Here is a 20,292-nt window from a genome sequence, read left to right as displayed (position 1 = left end):
TTTGCTTTCTTACATTTCTTTTTCTTTGGGATAGTTCTGTTCACTGCCTCCTGTACTATGTGCAAACTTCTGTTCATAGTTCTTCAGGCTCTCTGTCTACCAGGTCTAATCTCTTGAATGTATTTGTCACCTCTACTATATAATCATTAGGGATGTGATTTAGGCCATATCTGAATGGCCTAGTGGTTTTTCTCTACTTTTTTCAATTTAAGCCTGAATTTTGCAATAAGGAGCTGATGACCTGAGCTCCAGTCAGCTCCAGGTCTTGTTTTTCCTAACTGTATAAGCTTCTCTATCTTCAGCTTCAAAGAATGTAATCAACCTGATTTTGGTATTGACCATTTGGTGATATCCATGTATAGAGTTGTCTTTTGCGTTGTTGGAAAAGGGTGTTTCCTATTACTAGAGTGTTCTCTTGACAAAACTCTGTTAGCCTTTGCCCTCTTCATTTTGTGCTCTGAGATCAAACTTGCCTGTTACTCCAGCTATCTCTCGACCTCCTAAATATCCCATTTACCTAATACATAAAGGAACAAAGTAATGAACTCCCTTAATTGCTGTTTCCTTGTAAGATGTTACTAATATCCTATATTTTATCATGATACACACATTACCAGGTTATCTATATTTCTATATTAAAAATAAAATGCAGACAAACTTCCTGTGAAATGATCAGGGCTTAATACACCCTAAAATTGAAGGAAAGCTAATACTATTTCAATTGGATACATTTTAACAATTACAGAGATGGTTGATATCATAATATGAATCTTGAAGATCAAAATGTTTTAAAGATCAGTTCAAATATTGCTTAAAAATTTATCTTATTGCTAAACTTTGCTGATTGTTATAAAACAAGAATTATTGCACATAAATATTTTATAATTTGCATTTTATCTAATAAGTCACGCAAGATGGTTGGACATTCAGCCCATGTGCAATCAATATGAACCCAACAAACCTAGTTCTATGAACAATGTCTAAAAGCATAGTGCTTAATGAAATTTGGTTATTAGAATTTATATCAGGAAAGAAAATCTGTAGTAGTTTATTGATTTTACTTGATCACTAATGCACTAGAAGTCTCTTAAATATCTCTAAATTTTTACATGACACAAATGCATAATTACAGCTGTGAGGCCTCTCTTGGCCATTCATTATTTTTATTCATTAAAATAGTTTCTATCATGATGATATCCTTTGGGGTTTGGAATCTACTGGGGAATAAAATCTTGAAAAAATTAAGTTTTCAGAGTCAAATTCATAAGAACAATGTATTAAGAATGGAAAATTATATCTAGGGTACATAAAATGGACCCAGAAGGCAAACTAGGGAGGAAATGCCCCTTTTGGCATTGTTTTCCCATACCTCGCTCCAGCTTTCTTTCATCTTGCATTTATATGCCCCATTGCATCATCATAGTTATCCAGACACTGCACTAAAGCAAGCTGATAGCCCAGTGTGGGTTGCCTAATTATAGTAACCTGAAATTCAGCCACTTGGTAGCCAATTTTCCCCTTATGTAGGAAGGTCTACTAATGATTTGTATCATCATCATTATTAATACCTCAAAGGCAACCCCACCCAGAAATGCTGAGAACTGGTGGGATAGGACATGGGAGGCGCCAGTGTGTACCTTTAAATACCTATCATCACAGCACAGGTTCCCCTCTCTGCAGGCAGCTCTGAAGAGTTGTCAGCCTGTTCATTCTCTCTCTTGCACACCAGAGTCTGGTCTTCGTATTTAACTTCTGTTCACCCATCTGGAAGATTCTGGACAGGACCATGAGTGACGACGAGCTGTCTGCCTTGGTGGTGGATAATGGGTCAGGGATGTGCAAGGCAGGCTTTGGCGGTGACGATGCCCCCAGGGCTGTGTTCCCCTCCATGGTGGGGCATCCCCGGCACCAGGGGGTCATGGTAGGCATGGGCCAGAAGGACTGCTATGTGGGGGATGAGGCCCAGAGCAAGAGAGGCATCCTGACCCTGAAGTATCCCATTGAGCATGGAGTGGTCACCAACTGGGACGACATGGAGAAGATCTGGCACCACACCTTCTACAATGAGCTCCGTGTGGCTCCAGATGAGCATCCCATCCTCCTCACTGAGGCACCCCTCAACCCCAAGATCAACCGGGAGAAGATGACTCAGATCATGTTCGAGGCTTTCAACACACCGGCCATGTATGTGGCCATCCAGGCTGTGCTGTCCCTCTATGCCTCAGGCCGGACCACCGGCATCGTGATGGATTCTGGGGATGGGGTCACTCACACTGTGCCCATCTATGAAGGCTATGCCCTGCCTCATGCCATTCTACGTCTGGACCTGGCCGGCAGAGACCTGACCGATTATCTCATGAAGATCCTGACAGAACGAGGTTACAGCTTTACCACCACGGCTGAGCGAGAGATTGTTCGTGATGTCAAAGAGAAGCTCTGTTATGTGGCCCTGGACTTTGAGCAAGAGATGGTCAGCACTGCAGCATCCTCCTCCCTGGAGAGAAGCTACGAGCTTCCTGATGGGCAGGTGATCATCATTGGGAATGAGCGCTTTCGATGTCCAGAAGCCATTTTCCAGCCTTCCTTTCTCGGCATTGAGTCCAGTGGAATCCACGAGACAACCTTCAACTCTATTATGAAGTGTGATGTGGATATTCGCAAGGATCTGTACGCCAACACCGTGCTGTCTGGGGGCAGTACTATGTACCCTGGCATTGCTGACCGGATGCAGAAGGAAATTGTAGCCCTGGCACCCAGCACCATGAAAATCAAGATCATAGCTCCCCCAGAGCGGAAGTATTCCGTTTGGATTGGGGGCTCCATTCTGGCCAGCCTGTCCACGTTCCAGCAAATGTGGATCAGTAAGCAGGAGTACGATGAGGCTGGTCCCCCCATCGTCCACAGGAAGTGTTTCTGACTGGGCTTCCATGCTAATGCACTGGCATTGTCCCCAATTCTAGATCATGGCGATAGCACTGCTTTTATCCACTTCCAATTGAGTCAAGGTAAATTTCCACTCTTGCTAGCGTGTAAACTAGCAAACTCATCTCCATCCAAGCATTGTGGGCTCCCGCCCAGCTAATGATATTCGACCTCTATCAACTTCTGAGAATTCTGATATTCTATTCTATTTTCTTTACCACTAGGGGTCAAAGAAATATAGACTTGCTTAAACGAAAATAAATGACAAGGGGTAAAGTGAGAAATGTCCTTCCAGAACAGATAACTAGAATTTTCAATCTTTAAATACTAGTTCTTGCTTTAAATATTTAACAATACTAGGTTGTACAACCTGTAAAAAAAATGTGTATGTATTTAGCAAACATGCCTTATTAGTTAGAATTTTGGTTTTGTTTTACTTCTTTGTATAGAGACAGTGAATTATATGGGTCAGTGATATTCATATTTATATAAGCACTGAGGAAATAGAATAATCTATCTTAAAATACACTGGTAAATCTGGCTATCTGAAAAGCTATTGTGAATTTCTTAATTCCCCAAAAGTCACCATTTTGGTAACTCCTTATTTTGTTTCCCTTATTAAATAAGCATAATAGAACAGGAGCATTCTATTAATACTGTTTATAAATCAACTGAATTTTTAGCTCAGAGTAGAGTTCAGCTGATCAAGCATGTATTCTAATATCTGACTTATCAAACTTCATTATACTTGTAAAACAGCAAAGCTGTTACAGATAAAGCCTAACTTTTAAAATAGAGAGGAAAATTGTAATATCAAATTAATTAACATCATTATGCTACAGTTTGACAAAATAATTTTATTTCCATTGCTTAACATAATGGCATGTCTCGAGTTATTTCTATAGGTCATGATTTTGAATATTTCTCTTATCAAGGATTTCACTGTGGAAAAACATATCTGCAGCATTTTTGTAAACTACAAATTCTAATAGCAGTATAATAATTTCAATTTTATTATTGGAAGATTTTAGAATAATTCTATTTTATTATGTCCAGTAACAGGCAATATCTCTTTATGTGAAGTATCTCTAAGCTATCAATTTCTTACAAAGCACCTATGTGTCTTCCTATGTTCTCTAAACGTTTTTAAGGAATTCAGTGGTGATTTTCAACCAATTTTAAGTACTAGCACATTTATTTCAATCTATTCTGTGACTTCTCATTGAGTGAATATCAGAGATATTTATATTTTTCGGGGTTTTTCTCTGAAATTTTAGAATATTTGGGGGGTGGAGTTGCTTATGAAGCCATTATCACAGTCTCAGGAAAAGAAATTTTCTTCTCTTTTCCTTTGGTTTAGGAAGCTTATACTCGTGTTTTAAATGTCTAAATTGGAGTCTTTAAGCTTTCTTTTCCTTAAAAATTTTCAGAGAATTTGACTGTTGCTTATTTTCTTTAATCTGAAAACACAGTTTTTAATTCATTTAACCAAAATTAACCTTCAAAGGCACTTTATTTTACAAGACTTGAGTTTCTTTTCTTCTTTAATTAATTTTAAATAAATGAAAATTAATTCACACCTACCTTTCCTGTTTTTTCTCCTCAATTCTTCCCAAAGAAATGTAGAATGATCCAGAGAGGATCACTTTTTAAAATTTTATTTATTTTTCTAATTGAAGGATAAATGCTTTACAGAATTTTGTTGTTTTCTGCCAAATATCAACATGAATCAGCCATGGGTATATGTATGTCCCCTCCCTCTGAACCTCCCTCCCATCTCCCTCCCCATCTCACCCCTCTAGATTGTCACAGAGCCCCTGTTTGGGTTCCTTGACTCATACAGAAAATTCCTATTGGCTACCTATTTTACATATGGTAATGTAAGTTTCCATGTTACTCTCTCCATACAGAGAGGATCACTTTTTATACGTGTAACCTATTCATTCGTATAATTTTATACCGCATACATTTGACCATGTAAACGTTAAAAGGAAATTAAAATTTTAAAAAAGGAAGAGGGCTAGTAGATAAGGTTATAAATTCCTTGCAGTCTGCATTAAAAAGTTAAGTTTCAGTGGATAAACTGGTCTTCAGATAATTAGTAGGCAGAGTTAATAGCGATAATAATAATAATAGCTTGAATTTATACACTGCAACACTTCCCATTTGCAGAGTGGTTCTCAAAAACATTGACCTACATTCTCAATTATCAGAAAAAACATATCGCCCCATTCACAGGAAGTTTCTAGGACACATAAAGTGCACCTCTCAGAGAGAGAACTATTGAGCCCAGGATCATTAGCGGAAAATATGAATTCCATAATGCAAATAAATTTAAGCCTGAGGTCTTTGGATATTCCGTTCATCAACACTGACTGACTGATGGATGAATTCAATGAGGAAACACTCACAACTTTAAGTTTTAGAATCAATGTCATCTTTTCACGTGATGTAATTGGATTGTTATTCACCAGTGGTTCACCAGATGGCACAGTACTGAGAGAGGCTTCACAGATGAATTTCACACCATTGTAAGTGGTTCCCACCCTTTCTTGACGAACCATGCTGAGCAGCAATCTAGGACTGGGGTTGCACCTCAGCCTCCTTAAAACTGTTGTTTACTGACCACAGGTAATATTCTGAAAGTGCACATGATGCAAAGCCAATACCTACACTTCTTCCCTAACTTTCAGATGTGCTTTTTTTTCAACAGTAAGATAAAGTCATGTTAGACCACAGATTGAGCCTTACATTCACAATTCTGTTATAGAGAAGAGGCTAGAACTAAGTATTACATTTTCCAGTAATCAAAAGAATAATCTTTTGACATGTCAAGAGCCTTACCACAATGATTCACTCATTTTGCAACTGTAAATTCCATGGGGTTGCAAAGAGTCAGATACAACTCAGGGACTGAACAAAAACAAAGAACAAATGCTAAAATTTACTAGAAAAGTATTTCAAGGACATTAGGGAATTTACAATCCAGTAGTGAGGGAAATTACATAGAGTGGAAAGCTGTATGATCTAATGATGGTTCATAGACTAGACACGGTCCATGGCCCATGATAATTCTAATAATGACAGTTTAAGTCTGGGTGATCAAAGGAGGAGATCACCTCCAAAGAATAGATGGAATCACTGAGTTAAGTCTTAAGGCACACAGAAGTTGGACAGAACTTAAAAACTTTTCTTAGATGGTTCAGGCACCATTATGATCACTATTTGTTAGGGTTGGTAGGTGGTTAATTCTTATTTTTAATGTCTCCATTGGAACCTGCCAGAAACTGTAAGGAAGTAACATTTAAGGCTCAGCTCAGAGTCTTTTCTAGCCTGCCTTCCTCCTTTTCCAAGGAAAAGTGATAAATTCCTCCCTTGCGTTCCCACTGTATCATTTGCATGTGTATAGCATCATCACACCTATAACATGTGTCCACACTCTTCCCACCCTCACCCGACAATGAGCACCTGGAGGACAGAGATGGGGACAGTATTTGTCCACCTTTGAACCATCCAGGATTTTCCTAATGTTAGACACAGATGATTAACCCAATAAATGTGATTTGAATGGATAAATGAGTGAATTCATGGAATCTGGTATACATCATGCATGTCACAGTTCTGCATTATCTGTTTTTTACCACTCTATTCTTAGCTCCTGGATTCTAGTGTCTGCCCCTTTTGCTGTGTTGCCTTTCCTCTGAGGCATATTTTTTTCTTTATCCTTCTTTATCTCTTTTCTATTCAGTTCTCCTATGCATTTCAACCTACAGAGCTGAATCTTAAAAGCTTTTGCTCATCAATGCAATTTTCCCATTCTTCTAATTAATCAGAGGATCAATCAACCTCATCTTTTGGAGTGTGAGCTAGCTAAGTAGCTGCTGAAATTTTAGCCTAAAAAAAAAAGAGGAGAAGAAGAAAAAGGAAGGAAGAATGGATGAATGAATGAATGAATGAAAGAGAAGTTTTTCAGTGAGTACAATTGTGTATTCAACTCTTCTAATCTATTCACATCCTTGGTGATATTTTTCTCTTTTTTCCTAAACTCCAAATAGCTCTAGAGTTGAGTTTCAGACATCTGACTCCCTAATAACTCAGACATTAGAATATATTGAAAAGTCTACATTTTTGGTAACTAGTCACAGCTTCCTTTCAGGATTTATAAAAGATTCTTTTCAAAATACGGTTTTTGATGTTAGGAACTAAGCATGTGGTTTGGCCAACACTGCTTCCAGATGTTGATAAGTATACTTGGAAAGTCTTTAGGGATATACATGTTCATATCAGTGGAGAACCTGCTCATTAAAATTAATTGATACCTGAAGACTTCTCCTTAAATATGAAGGACCTGTCTGAACTCTGGCATTTTTTTAAAGCTAATACTTTAATTAATAAAAAACAATAGATAATCCTCAAGCTGCCTGCCTTGTTTTTCAAGTCATTCTAAATCTGCTGTTCTAATCATATTACAGTTTTAGATTCAGTTAAATCTACTCAACAGATGTGCCAATGTGATAGGATGACAGATATTTACCTAGACAACACCCTAACACCACTTGAAAAATGGAAAATCTTATTTAATTGGCTACTTGACAATATGTAAGTCAAAAGCCAAGTTGTTCTCTCTGGGATTGGGAATGAGGCCCATGTAACTGTATACACACCATACAAAACAGAGTCTGGTAAAAAAGGGAGGGGACGTGATACACAGACACACCAGAAGGACTGAAGTTCCTGCTCACGTCCCTTTCATGGAGGTGTTGCAGTAAGAGAGGTTTTTCATAACTATTTTATAGGTTAGGGGTGAACAGGGAAAGCCAGATGCCAACAAGATATTTTAACTTCACGCTGCTGCTGCTACTGCTGCTAAGTCACTTCAGTCGTGTCTGACTCTGTGCGACCCCATACACAGCAGCCCACTAGGTTCCACCGTCCCTGGGATTCTCCAGGCAAGAACACTGGAGTGGGTCGCCATTTCCTTCTCCAATATGTGAAAGTGAAAAGTGAAAGGGAAGTCGCTCAGTCGTGTCCGACTCTTTGCGACCCCATGGACCGCAGTCTATCAGGCTCCTCCGTCCATGGGATTTTCCAGGCAAGAGTACTGCAGTGGGGTGCCATTGCCTTCTCCGTTCAACTTCATGGCTCCTGCATATTCTTTATGACTCACTCAGAACATCCCCAGATATCATTCCCTGTTCTTTTAATTGATAAATGGTAACTATTCAACATTGTATATTTTTTCCATAGCTGGATCATGAGTGAAAAGCTGGCCTCAACAGTGATGACAAAATTATGTTTACCAGTGACAATACTGGGATCTTCTAGGGCAAGTCAAAGTGTTCATAGTTCAAAAATGGAAGGTTTCCACAGAAATACAAGCTTTTTATAAATCTTCAGTTACCAAAGTAATAATAACTTATGATATGTGAAATCTACAATTTCTAAATAATATGTTAGTAAAATGCCAGAAGAAATCATAAATATGCCCCTACTTATTGTAAAAAATGGTATTCATTTAACTATTAGAATCAAAATATTAGATCCTTGACTAAATAGTCAATTTTATCATCAAAATAGAAGACATTGTCTGCAGCAGAATAAATACAAAATGTACAATTTTCAAATTTTGATGGACTCAGAGAAATGACAGTTGAAGCAGAGAAAGAGAAACTATATTAATTTTTAAAAGAGACAGCCGCTATGGAGAACAGTGTGGAGATTTCTTAAAAAACTGGAAATAGAATTACCATATGACCCAGCAATCCCACTTCTGGGCATACACACCGAGGAAACCAGATCTGAAAGAGACACGTGCACCCCAATGTTCATCACAGCACTGTTTATAATAGCCAGGACATGGAAGCAACCTAGATGCCCATCAGCAGACGAATGGATAAGGAAGCTGTGGTACATATACACCATGGAATATTACTCAGCCATTAAAAAGAATTCATTTGAACCAGTTCTAATGAGATAGATGAAACTGGAGCCCATTATACAGAGTGAAGTAAGCCAGAAAGATAAAGACCATTACAGTATACTATTACATATATATGGAATTTAGAAAGATGATAATGATAACCTTATATGCAAAACAGAAAAAGAGACACAGATGTACAGAACAGACTTTTGGACTCTGTGGGAGAAGGCGAGGGTGGGATGTTTCGAGAGAACAGCATTGAAACATGTATATTATCTATGGTGAGATAGATCACCAGCCCAGGTTGGATGCATGAGACAAGTGCTCGGGCCTGGTGCACTGGGAAGACCCAGAGGGATTGGGTGGAGAGGGAGGTGGGAGGGGGGATCGGGATGGGGAATACATGTAAATCCATGGCTGATTCATGCCAATGTATGATAAAAACCACTACAATATTGTAAAGTAATTAGCCTTCAACTAATAAAAATAAATGAAAAAAATAAATAAAAGAGACAGTAAAAATAACAAGAACATTCTACCCCTTTACCTGGCCTCTTTTATTAATGTTTGATACTAGGTATGGCTTAGCATCACATACTGATTTGACTAATCATCCAAAATTACAAATAATAAAAAATAAAATTATCAAATCTCTATGGTAGCATGGAATACAAATCAACAAAGCTTTGTGACCAGTTGGGATATTAGGAAAAAGCAGGAAAGGGAGAGGAGTTTAGACCATAAATGATGCCCATAACAATGCTCAAACCATAACCAATCTGAGTAATCATTACTTTCATATTTTAGTCATTGTGGCCAAGAACTATAGCAAGTATGCTTGACTGCTCTTCCAACATTGGCCCCACAAAGGGACTCTGACAATCCAGAGTCAAGAAGGCAGGATGCATATATTAAACAGTGATTGCTTCCTTCTTTTTTTTATTCAGTTTTTGTCTTGATTTTTAGCTAACCAACAACTGAGTGTGTGTGTGTGTGTGCTCAGGCATGTCCGATTCTTTGCAACTCCCTGGACTATAGCATACCAGTCTCCTCTGTCCATGGAATTTTCCAGGCAAGAATATTGGAGTGGGTTGCCATTTCCTTCTCCAGGAAATCTCAACCCAGGGATCAAACCCACACCTCTTATATCTCCTGTATTGGCAGGCAAGTTCTTTACCAGTTGAACCAATTCAGCAAGAATTCTCTTTTGTGGTACATTAGTGGGAGGCAAGGTCCAGGCTCATACTCATTCACTAACAGCTAGAGCTTAGACTAAGTCTATCAAATGCTCCAATCTGAGATTTTAACACTGGCAATCTGAGGAAGTGCCCCGAATATGCAAGAAATGTTGAAAAATTATCCATGGTCTCAGCGACACCGAGAGGCCATCAATGACTATGGCAAGATCCCACAGTAGAATCCTAACCAGACTATTGCTTTGACATGACTTTAGTTAATTTTCTTATTTTCTAGACTCTTCACTTAGTGTCTGTCCATTTTTTAGTGGAATCTGAAATACTCATCATCCCTCCAAAAATTTCTTTTCTGGCTTAAACCACCTAAAGGCAATTTCTTTTGATTAAAATCAAATATGCTAATTGAAACATAGTTTGATATCAGAGAATGAAATTGCAGGTGATGGGCCCTTAAAGAAATGGGCAGATCTAGGATTGGTTATCTGGCTGAAAGCAGTAAGAATCCCTCTAGTATTCAGGAAACAGAATATTCTAACTTATGGCAGACAGGAGAAACAGCTCATTACAGTATCTCCTGGAATCACTTAAAATGAAGTCCTTTTGGACTTCAAGGCTGTGGGGGATCAATATTTCAGTGTCATGAAACAACATAAAGGATGTGAGGAATTCCATGTAGAGCAGTGGGTGGCTTCTTTTACTGGCTCTGGCCAGTTCAAAAAAGAGAGTAACACAGTCAAATCATGGCCTACATCTCAAAGCACAGACTGAGCTAAAAGAATCTTTTATCTCTTAGAGATATAAGGCTAAAGTACCTTAAAAACAAACCCCACTGATTGAATTCACAGACTCACTAGAATGTTCATGTTAAATGTAGAGCAATGATGGGGAAAAATGGGATCCCAAAATCAAAGTGGAGCTATTTAGGAGATTTTGAGAACTAGGAGACTCCAAACATCCAGTCACACCCCCTTGTAGCCATAGCAACCTCTTTTCCTCATCTGATGAGGCCTTTAACCATTTGGTTGCATAAATACAGATGAAACAGCCTTAGATGTTGGAGGTATCTTGAAAGGAAAAGCTAATTTTATCCTTTAAGGTCCTTGTAGGTAAGATACAGAATACCCAAAGGGTTTTAACTGAAAAGGATTTATTTTAAAACTGTTTACAAAGGTCTAGGTTCCAAGGTAGCATTAGTGGTAAAAAAACCTGCCTGCCAATGAAGGAGACATAAACAGAGGTGGGTTTGATCCCTGGGTCGGGAAGATCCCCTGGAGGAGGGTATGGCAACCCACTCCAATATTCTTGCCTGGAGAATCCCATGGAGAGAGAAGCCTGGTGGGCTACAGACCATGGGGTCACAAAGAATCGGACATGACTAAAGCGAACTGAGTGAGCAAGTGAGCAAGGCAGCTTTAAGGAACCAGTAAGGAATGATGAGGCACTCCATGCTAACAGCAAGAAACCATTACCATGACTAAGCCCAAAGGAGCAAGAAAAGCAAGACATGTGGCCTGAAACCTGTGAGAGCTGTCCAGGAAGTGAGCCACCCACTGGGAACTATGGGTATAGAGGAATACAGTCCCAACCAGGACCCTGGCAAAAGAAGAAAGAAGGCAAAGGAAAAGTTCTGAACACTCTCCTCTTTCACTGCCCAAGATCCTCTGTTTCCCAGTCACCTAAACCAACGAGAAGTCAGAGGTCAAAGGAGCTCAGTCCAACAGATCAGTTTGGACTGTGCTCAGTGACACAGTCCAAGAGATCAGTTTGCCAAAGCACCAAGCAAGACAGAGAAGACAAAAAACCAGTGGGAAGGAGCAAGCACATAACGACCTGCACACTCATTCTTCTCATGCCTGGCTCCACAGTCACCTCTATTATTTCTAAACCTAGAGTCAGGTCCCAACATGACCTAGGGTACTCACTTCTGAAATCAAAAATCTGGAGGAAAGGACTTAGCTGCAAAAAAGGAACTGTGAAATTTTGCTAATCTCTTTAGACAAAAATCTTGGAACTCTGTGCACAAAGAGTGCTTTGCTCCTCGTAAAGGGGAAAATCTGATAAAAAGAGTTCTCTACCTAAGAGGGAAAAGCATAGTTTTACATCAGGCTGAAGTCATACTTAGGAGTTTTCTCAGTGAGTATGTTGCATTTAATGCGATAGCTTCAATAATTGATATCAGTTCCAATTGTGTGCTACAATAATTGCTGGAAATTTGGACTAAGTGCTGAGCTCTACTAGATGAAGTTTAGATGCTGGAAATTCTGTACTGTAATACTGAGGAAGGAATCAAAAGATTCTGCAAGATAGGAATAACTGATTAGGTAGATCAAATGCTCCCTCTCCCACACTCCCTAATTATGTTCTCCTAGCAAACCTGGAGTAATACCTTTCACCAAGACCTTGGGAAACACATTGGAATGGCACCTACAATATTACTAAATTCTTTGTATTTGGTGTGCTGTTTGGTGGAGCACGTTTCCCAGGTTTTCAGATGAGGCCACATACCAAAGAAAGAATGACTGTAACTTGAGGGTGATGTGCTTCACATGGATTCATTAGGCAGATGGAATAGAATTTCAGTTGAAAGTGAACATTTGCTTAGAACTTTTAAAGCATCAACCACTCACATCAGTGAAGTCTGTTCTCTTTGAAAGTACAATGTGAGAAATTTTTGACATTTGAAATTTTTATTTCCAGCCCCAGCAATATTAAGGCTTACCGCTTTAGGAAGGAAACACATGCTTTCAAATGTGATGAAATATCAGGCTATTCCAGGGAACATGCTTAAGTAACTTAATATGATTCTAACAAGTCTTAAGGGAATAGGTAACCCAAATGATTCATCCTCCTTCCCTCAAAAAAGCTTCAGCATTTCCACCAATTCTTTAATTCTTTTAATATTGACCCATTATATATTGCCAAAACAAATATAACAAGAGATAATATATTTAGCTATACTTGATTTATTTCAAGAAATAAACAAAAGTGCTAAAAAGAAGCAAGTTTCATGTAGGATCATTCTAGAAAGACAAATAAGTTTCCCATAAAAAAATCAAAATCCCACAAAATTAAGAAATAATTCAGCTCTCATCACTAGGCTTTAATTTAAGTGACAAAACCAACTGAGCACTTGAAGTTGAAAGGAAAAATTAAGTCTAAAGAAATTATATAAAGAAGGTTGACACTGTATAAAACTCTTGAGTTTTCCATAAAAGTGCTCAAACCAGGTCAGGATTATCATTTTAATTCTCTAAGTGCAAACAATTTCAAAAGTGATTGCTCTTGGATTAATGAAACTTTCCACTTCTTATATTTGCTAAGTGATTTGAATAAATCTCATTGCTATACTTTCTCAGAAATCTCAAGACAGGGACACATTTTGTCTCTCAGTTCTGAGTCAATATACACAGCTGTTCAATCTATCAAGACATTCCATGTCCCTGGCTGGAATAATAAAATGAGAAATACAAGAGAGAATAATGAAACTGACTTCTGGTGTCTTCTCTACTCTCTTATATGGAGTACATACAAAAATGCTCTAACTTCTTTGTCTGGCTAGCATGAAATCACTAAGAGCTCCTTAGAATTTCAATCAGTCCACAATGATACCAAACAGATTTCAGAGAAGTAGAACGACCTGTTTGTGAAGTCTTTCAGTTTGTTCCAAATCACAATGCCAGTTGTCAACAGCTAAGCAGCTCCCTCTAATTATGTGTGCCATACGTATTTCTGGAATTTAATGACTTCTGTTTCACAAGAGCTCCTATCCCTTTTAGAATGACTGCATGTTACTAAAACACCTAGGTTTAGCTCTTAGTTTCGAAACCTGATTGCTACTAGACAAGACAAGGTGAATGAAAGAGTAGCCTACCAACAGGTGAACACCCAAAGACCCTGCACAGGGTTATTCAAGAAAGACTAAACACTCTCAAAACTGTATCACTGGGTTACCAGGTTATAGATAACTGTGGTTAAGAAGTGGTGTTGGAGCCAAACCTTCTCCATGCCTTGAAGAAATGAAGGAACATGCATGGCTGCTGGTCTAGCCATCAGGAGTGACTCCCTCAAAGAGGCTGATTGATCAGAGGACTGACGTGTGCTGTGATATGAGGGGGGGTGCACTGAGCATCTGCGAGCCTATGGACATAACTCTGACAGCTTCTTCACAAATCCCGCTTGACCATCTGTTTACAGAACCTATTTCTTGAATAAAAAGCAAATCTTTATCAATCCTTTTTAATCACCTTGTATTTTCCAATCAGCTAACATGGTAAAGCAAGAGAGTTCCAGAAAAACATTTCTATTTCTGCTTTATTGACTATGCAAAAGCCTCTGGCTGTGTGGATCACAATAACCTGGAAAATTCTGAAAGAGATGGGAATACCAGACCACCTGACCTGCCTCTTGGGAAATCTGTATGTGGGTCAGGAAGCAACAGTTAGAACTGGACTTGGAACAACAGACTGGTTCCAAATAGAAAAAGGAGTACATCAAAATATTATATTGTCACCCTGCTTATTTAACTTATATGCAGAGTACTTCATGAGAAATGCTGAGCTGGATGAAGCACAAGCTAGAATCAAGATTGCCGGGAGAAATATCACTAACCTCAGATATGCAGATGACACTACCCTTATGGCAGAAAGTGAAGAAGAACTAAAGAGTCTCTTGATGAAGGTGAAAGAGAAGAGTGGAAAAGCTGGCTTAAAACTCAACATTCAGAAAACTAAGATCATGGCATCCAGTCCTATCACTTCATGGCAAATAGATGGGGAAACAGTGGAAACAGTGGCTGACTTTATTTTGGGGGGCTCCAAAATCACTGCAGATCGTGACTGCAGCCATGAAATTAAGACTCTTGCTCCTTGGAAGGAAAGTTATGACCAACCTAGACAGCATATTAAAAAGCAGAGACATTACTTTGCCAACAAAGGTCCATCTAGTCAAGGCTACGGTTTTTCCAGTAGTCATGTATGGATGTGAGAGTTGGACTATAAAGAAAGCTGAGTGCCAAAGAATTGATGCTTTTGAGCTGTGGTGTTGGAGAAGACTCTTGAGAGTCGCTTGGACTTCGAGGAGATCCACAGTCCATCCTAAAGGAGATCAGTCCTGGGTGTTCATTGGAAGGACTGATGTTGAAGCTGAAACTCCAATACTTTGGCCACCTGATGCAAAGAGCTGACTCATTTGAAAAGACCCTGATGTTGGGAAAGATTGAACGCAAGAGGAGAAGGGGACAACAGAGGATGAGATGGTTGAATGGCATCACCAACTCAATGGACATGAGTTTGGGTGAACTCCAGGAGGTGGTGATGGACAGGGAGGCCTGGCATGCTGTGCTCCCTGGGGTTGCAAAGAGTCAGACATGACTGAGCGACTGAACTGAACTGAACTGAGAGTGGTAAAAGGTGGTGAAAGTTGCTCAGTTATGTCTGACTCTTTGAGACCCCATAAACTAGAGCCTGCTAGGCACCTCTGTCCATGGAATTCTCCAATCAAGAATACTGGAAGCCGTGCCCTGCTCCAGGGGAACTTCCAACCCAGGAATTGAACCCACGTCTCCTGCACTGCAGGCAGATTCTTTACTATGTGAGCCATGCAGCACAAACAAAAGGTTGTGGGTGGAGGTAAACAGGAGGGTGGATGGGTGAAGGTGGATGTAGCTGTTGCTCCTTTCCTCTTGCCACGCTGTTTCCAGGACAGCAGCACTTCTGGAACATGGGTCTGATCGAAAGCACTCACCTCTGAGTGGACTACCCATTTCCCACTTTCTCTTCCCAACTCCGTTCTCTCATGTCAGACACTCCCTCCCACTTCAAATACCACCTTCAGTCTGTCATCATGTTCTCACAACTGCCACCAATACCAAAGCAGCCATTCTCTCCCATAACCTCCAGTGTCATTTACTATCTTTGCAGTCTCTCCTTTCAAATATGTGGCATTATTTGTTAGATAGTTGGTGAATTACAAAGTCCTACTTTCTGGACTACCCTCAGAAACCTATTTGGCTTTAACATAAACGTTTGAATTCCAGTATCACTTCAATAACTAAAATCTTTCCTAGGCTTAAGCCAGCTTTCTGATTGTGCTAAAAAACTGATTCCTGTGCTTACAGATCGAACAGTTGAGATTGGGCGTGTGGCATGAATGACAATTGTCACATTATGCAGGGGGTCATGTTATTTCAGAAGAATTTTACACTCATTATAAGAAATGCAATTTTTAAAACTGCTTCTGTTTTACAGCAGACCAAAAGGGTTATGCGTTTTCTCTGGCACAAAGGTGGTAAACAGTTGTTGAACAACTGAACAACTGTCCCACTAATGACTGTAGTGGGACATAGTAAAAGAAACACATGTAGTTTGCTATTTCAGTGTTACAGTACCCATGGTAAAGGTAACTGAGCCTTTGGCTGGGTATAATGGGACCAATGACTCACCTGCCAAGAAGCTAACTCCACAGAGGCTGCCTCGTCTATTTTTCTAGGGTTGACAGTCCCCAGTGCCACCAAGCTCCTAAGTTCCACTTTGTTATTTCATGTCCCCAGATCCTGGGGTTGAAAAGTGGTAGTTGGCACAGAAAGGCACACTCACATTGCAAAGGAATTTCATTCTAACTCTTATTGAGACAGGCTTGGGACCTGGGACCCTTTGGTATTAATGCTTGCACCTGGACCCACCTCTCCTGAAACAACAAAATACAAAGAAAGTTGGGGCAAATTCTGGTCAAAAGATACAGAAAGACCAAGAGAGCCCAACTGCCGCTTCTTTTTTTTTTTTTTTTGCTTTTTTTTTTTTTCCAACTGCCGCTTCTGAAGAGCAAAATCAGGAAGTCAGGAGCAAAAGCAGGGTACTGAGCACGCCTTGCACACAACATCACCTAAGGAGGGGTGGGCAAAACCCCTAAGCGACCCCTCCCTCCCAACCCCTAGGCACAACCCCTACCCTCACTCCACATAAGGAACAAGCTCACTCCCCCTCAGGGAGTGAGTGAGCAAGGGACCCTGTTGTTTGCTGTCCTTCCCTGTTGCTGCAGAAGGTCCCCCATAAAGCCTGGCCTGAATTTCTTGTCTGGCCTCTAGTCAATTTCCAACTGATTAGGGAAGACCAAGAATCCTGGTCATTATGGCCACGACATGCCTTTCTCAGAAAAAGTATTTTGGATTCTTCCCTGCAGGTAAGCATCCCCTGGGAAAATTAATGATCACTGTTGTTGCCCCATCACTGGCTTCAAAGGGGCCATTTCCCTGTTATCATCTTGGTCAAAACAGTCATTAAACTCCCCTTGCAAGTCTGCAGCACAGCTATGGCACACACGAACTGCTTTGTAGGGGCTTTAGTCAAGACTTGGGTTGGGGGATGGGGGAGGGCAAGAAGCCAGTCAACAAACAGAGCTGCACGCAGTTAACGAATTGTGCTCAGTTGCTAAGTTGGGTCCAACTCTGCAACTCCAAAGAAGCTATTAGGGCTTTCCTGATAGCTCAGTTGGTAAAGAATCTGCCTGCAATGCAGGAGACCCCGGTTCAATTCCTGGATTGGGAAAATTCCCTGAAGAAGGGAAAGGCTACCCACTCCAATGTTCTGGCCTGGAGAATTCCATGAACTGTACAGTTCATGGGGTGGCAAAGAGTCGGACACAACTGAGCAACTTTCACTTTCACTGCAACCCCATGGACTATAGCCCACCAGGCTACTCTGTCTATGGGATTCTTCAGGCAAGAGTACTGGAGTGGGTTGCCATTTCCTCCTTCAGGGGAACCTCCCAACCCAGGGATGGAACCCACGTCTCCTGCACTGGCAGGTAGATTCTTAACCACTGCACCACCTAATCAAGTTTCCCCATTAAGGCAAGTTCCTCAGAAGCACACAGCTGGTCTGTCACCTCAAGTCCCCTTCACACCTGCCTATCCGCCTGGCTCACTGGTACAGCTGATGCCCAGGGGCTCTGTTTCTCCCTAAAACACAGCAGAGCACATTGGGACCTCTCAAAATCCCAGTCCAAGAATGTGAAGTCATGGTGTGTGTTAGTGGGAATTGGAAAATGGTTTGAGTTCATCAGGGAAAAAAAGCAAAGTATCCCTAAGTCAGTGGGTTAAGTCTGTGATTTGAGGAAGCAACAGGTGATCAGGATGGGTTGGAAGGGGGGCGTATTCATTTCCCAATGCTGATGCCACAAATTACCACAATTTCATGATTTAAACTAACACAAGTTTATTATCATACTGTTCTGGAGGTCAGGAATCTACATGGTTGGCAGGGCTTCTAGAGGCTTCTAGAGGCTCTAGTGTCCTAAATCACTTCAATCACATCCAACTCTTTGTGACCCTATACACTGTAACCCACCAGGCTCCTCTGTCATGGAATTCTCCAGGAAAGAATAACGGATGTAGAGAGAATCCATTTCTTGCTTTTTCCAGCTTCCAGAGGCCACCTGCACTCCTGGGCTCAAGGCCCTCTTCTCCCTTCAGAGCCAGCAATCACATCAGTCTGGCTTATGCTTCTCTCCTCCCATCTCCCTCCTCTTCTGTTTCTCCTGCTACCCTCTTTTTGTAACTGGATGATCCACATAATAACTATACAACCTTTAAAAGTGGTGAATAATTTTATTGTACATCTGTAACTTAAATGGGGCTTCCCAGGAGGCTCATTGGTAAAGAACCTGCCTGCTAATGCAGGAACCACAGGAGACATGGGTTCGATCCCTGGGTCAGGAAGATTCCCCTGGAGGAGGAAATGGCAACCCACTCAAGTATTCTTGCCTGGAGAATTACACAGATAGAGGAGCCTGGTGGGCTACAGCCCATGGGGTCGCAAAAAGTCAGACACACTAGCTAGCTAGTTAACTTAAGTAATACTGGACAGCAACTATATTTCAAGTAAAAAAAATAACTAGATGATCCACAATAACCTCCATCAAACATCCTAAACTTAATCACATGTGAAAACTTTTTCAGTTCAGTGCAGTCACTCAGTCGTGTCTGACTCTCTGCGACCTCATAGACTGCAGCTTGCCAGGCTTCCCTGTCCATCACCAACTCCTGGAGCTTACTCAAACTCATGTCCATTGAGTCGGTAGATCCATCCAACCATCTCATCATCTGTCTTCCCCTTTTCCTCCTACCTTCAATCTTTTCCAGCATCAGGTCTTTTCCAATGAGTCAGCTCTTGGCATCAGGCGGCCAAAGTATTGGAGTTTCAGCTTCAACATCAGTCCTTCCAATGAATACTCAGGACTGATCTCCTTTAGGATGGACTGGTTGGATCTCCTTGCAGTCCAAGGGACTCTCAAGAGCCTTCTCCAACACCACAGCTCAAAAGCACCAATTCTTCGGCGCTCAGCTTTCTTTATAGTTCAACTCTCACATCCATACATGACTACTGGAAAAACCATAGCTTTGACTAGACAGACTTTTGTTGGCAAGGTAATGTGTTTACTTTTTAATATGCTGTCTAAGTTAGTCATAACTTTCCTTCCAAGGAGCAAGAGTCTTTTAATTTCATGGCTGCAGTCACCAACTGCAGTGATTTTGTAGCCCAAAAAAATAAAATATGTCACTGTTTCCATTTGGGGTATTAGGACATGGATATTTTGCAGGGGGTGGGGGAATTATTCTGTCTATCACATGGTGTTGTTCTTTTATTTGAAATCTCACACATGAGCCTCAGACACAGTGAGAACCACGTACAGACAGAAACACAAACCTGACAGACAGGACACATTATTAGTCCTAACTTCAAGTACCTGAATAAGGAAGTGTAGTGAGTGGATTCTTGGGTCAGGGCCTTGTGCTTTAGAAGACCTCTCAAAACACAAAAATTGTCTTCCTCCTTTTAGTCCCACAAGAAAGATTTTTGAAAGTTTGATAACTGACTTGACTGAGGACAATTAAGGAAGGAAGAATGCGCCACGGAAGTCCCCAGGCCAGGTGGCAGTGGGAACCAAGAGCCCTGGGGTATGATTGTGTCAGATGGTGGGAGAGAAGAAAAGAGGGTCACAGACTCTGCCTTTGCTTTTTTTTTAAGTGAAACAATAAATTATCTATTTGACACATCTGATTTGCCCCCAAATAACTGCACACCCCCATCCCTGTTTTATGTTCCCATGGTTATCAATTTTAGAGGTGCTCAGAATGATTTGAAAAGCTCATGAAAAAAATGAGGTGAAGTGGTGGGAAACATGTCCTTTCCAGCTGTCCAGGAGCCTGACTCAGTCCAGAGTTCCACCCTGAGACCTGCCAGGAGTGCTGGGCATGGA

At 40.6% G+C, this 20,292-nt stretch overlaps 1 protein-coding gene across 3 annotated transcripts; it reads left to right on the top strand.

Moving 5' to 3' along the window:
• The first annotated feature begins 1,786 nt into the window (after nt 1–1,786).
• On the top strand, nt 1,787–3,173 carry ACTBL2 (actin beta like 2). Of its 3 annotated transcripts, none has more exons than XM_020916487.2 (2): nt 1,787–1,915; nt 2,042–3,173. In XM_020916487.2, the coding sequence occupies exons 1-2, from the start codon at nt 1,787–1,789 to the stop codon at nt 2,915–2,917; spliced, it is 1,005 nt and encodes a 334-aa protein (XP_020772146.1). In that variant the 3' UTR covers nt 2,918–3,173. The 3 variants fall into 3 exon arrangements, with proteins under 3 accessions (XP_020772146.1, XP_020772145.1, XP_070332497.1); XM_070476396.1 differs by lacking the exon at nt 1,787–1,915 and having other exon boundaries at nt 2,085–2,097; nt 2,238–3,173; XM_020916486.2 differs by having other exon boundaries at nt 1,787–3,173.
• Nucleotides 3,174–20,292: the final 17,119 nt, after the last annotated feature.

Source organism: Odocoileus virginianus, chromosome 14 (assembly GCF_023699985.2).
Source record: "Odocoileus virginianus isolate 20LAN1187 ecotype Illinois chromosome 14, Ovbor_1.2, whole genome shotgun sequence".
In the NCBI taxonomy this organism is placed as follows: Eukaryota; Metazoa; Chordata; class Mammalia; order Artiodactyla; family Cervidae; genus Odocoileus; species Odocoileus virginianus.
Note: the sequence above shows the minus strand (reverse complement) of the source record. Positions and strands in the feature narration are given on the sequence as shown.

Excerpts from the sequence above, each read along its gene's own strand:
- ACTBL2 (XM_020916486.2), top strand. The coding sequence starts at position 1,787 with ATGAGTGACGACGAGCTGTCTGCCTTGGTGGTGGATAATGGGTCAGGG.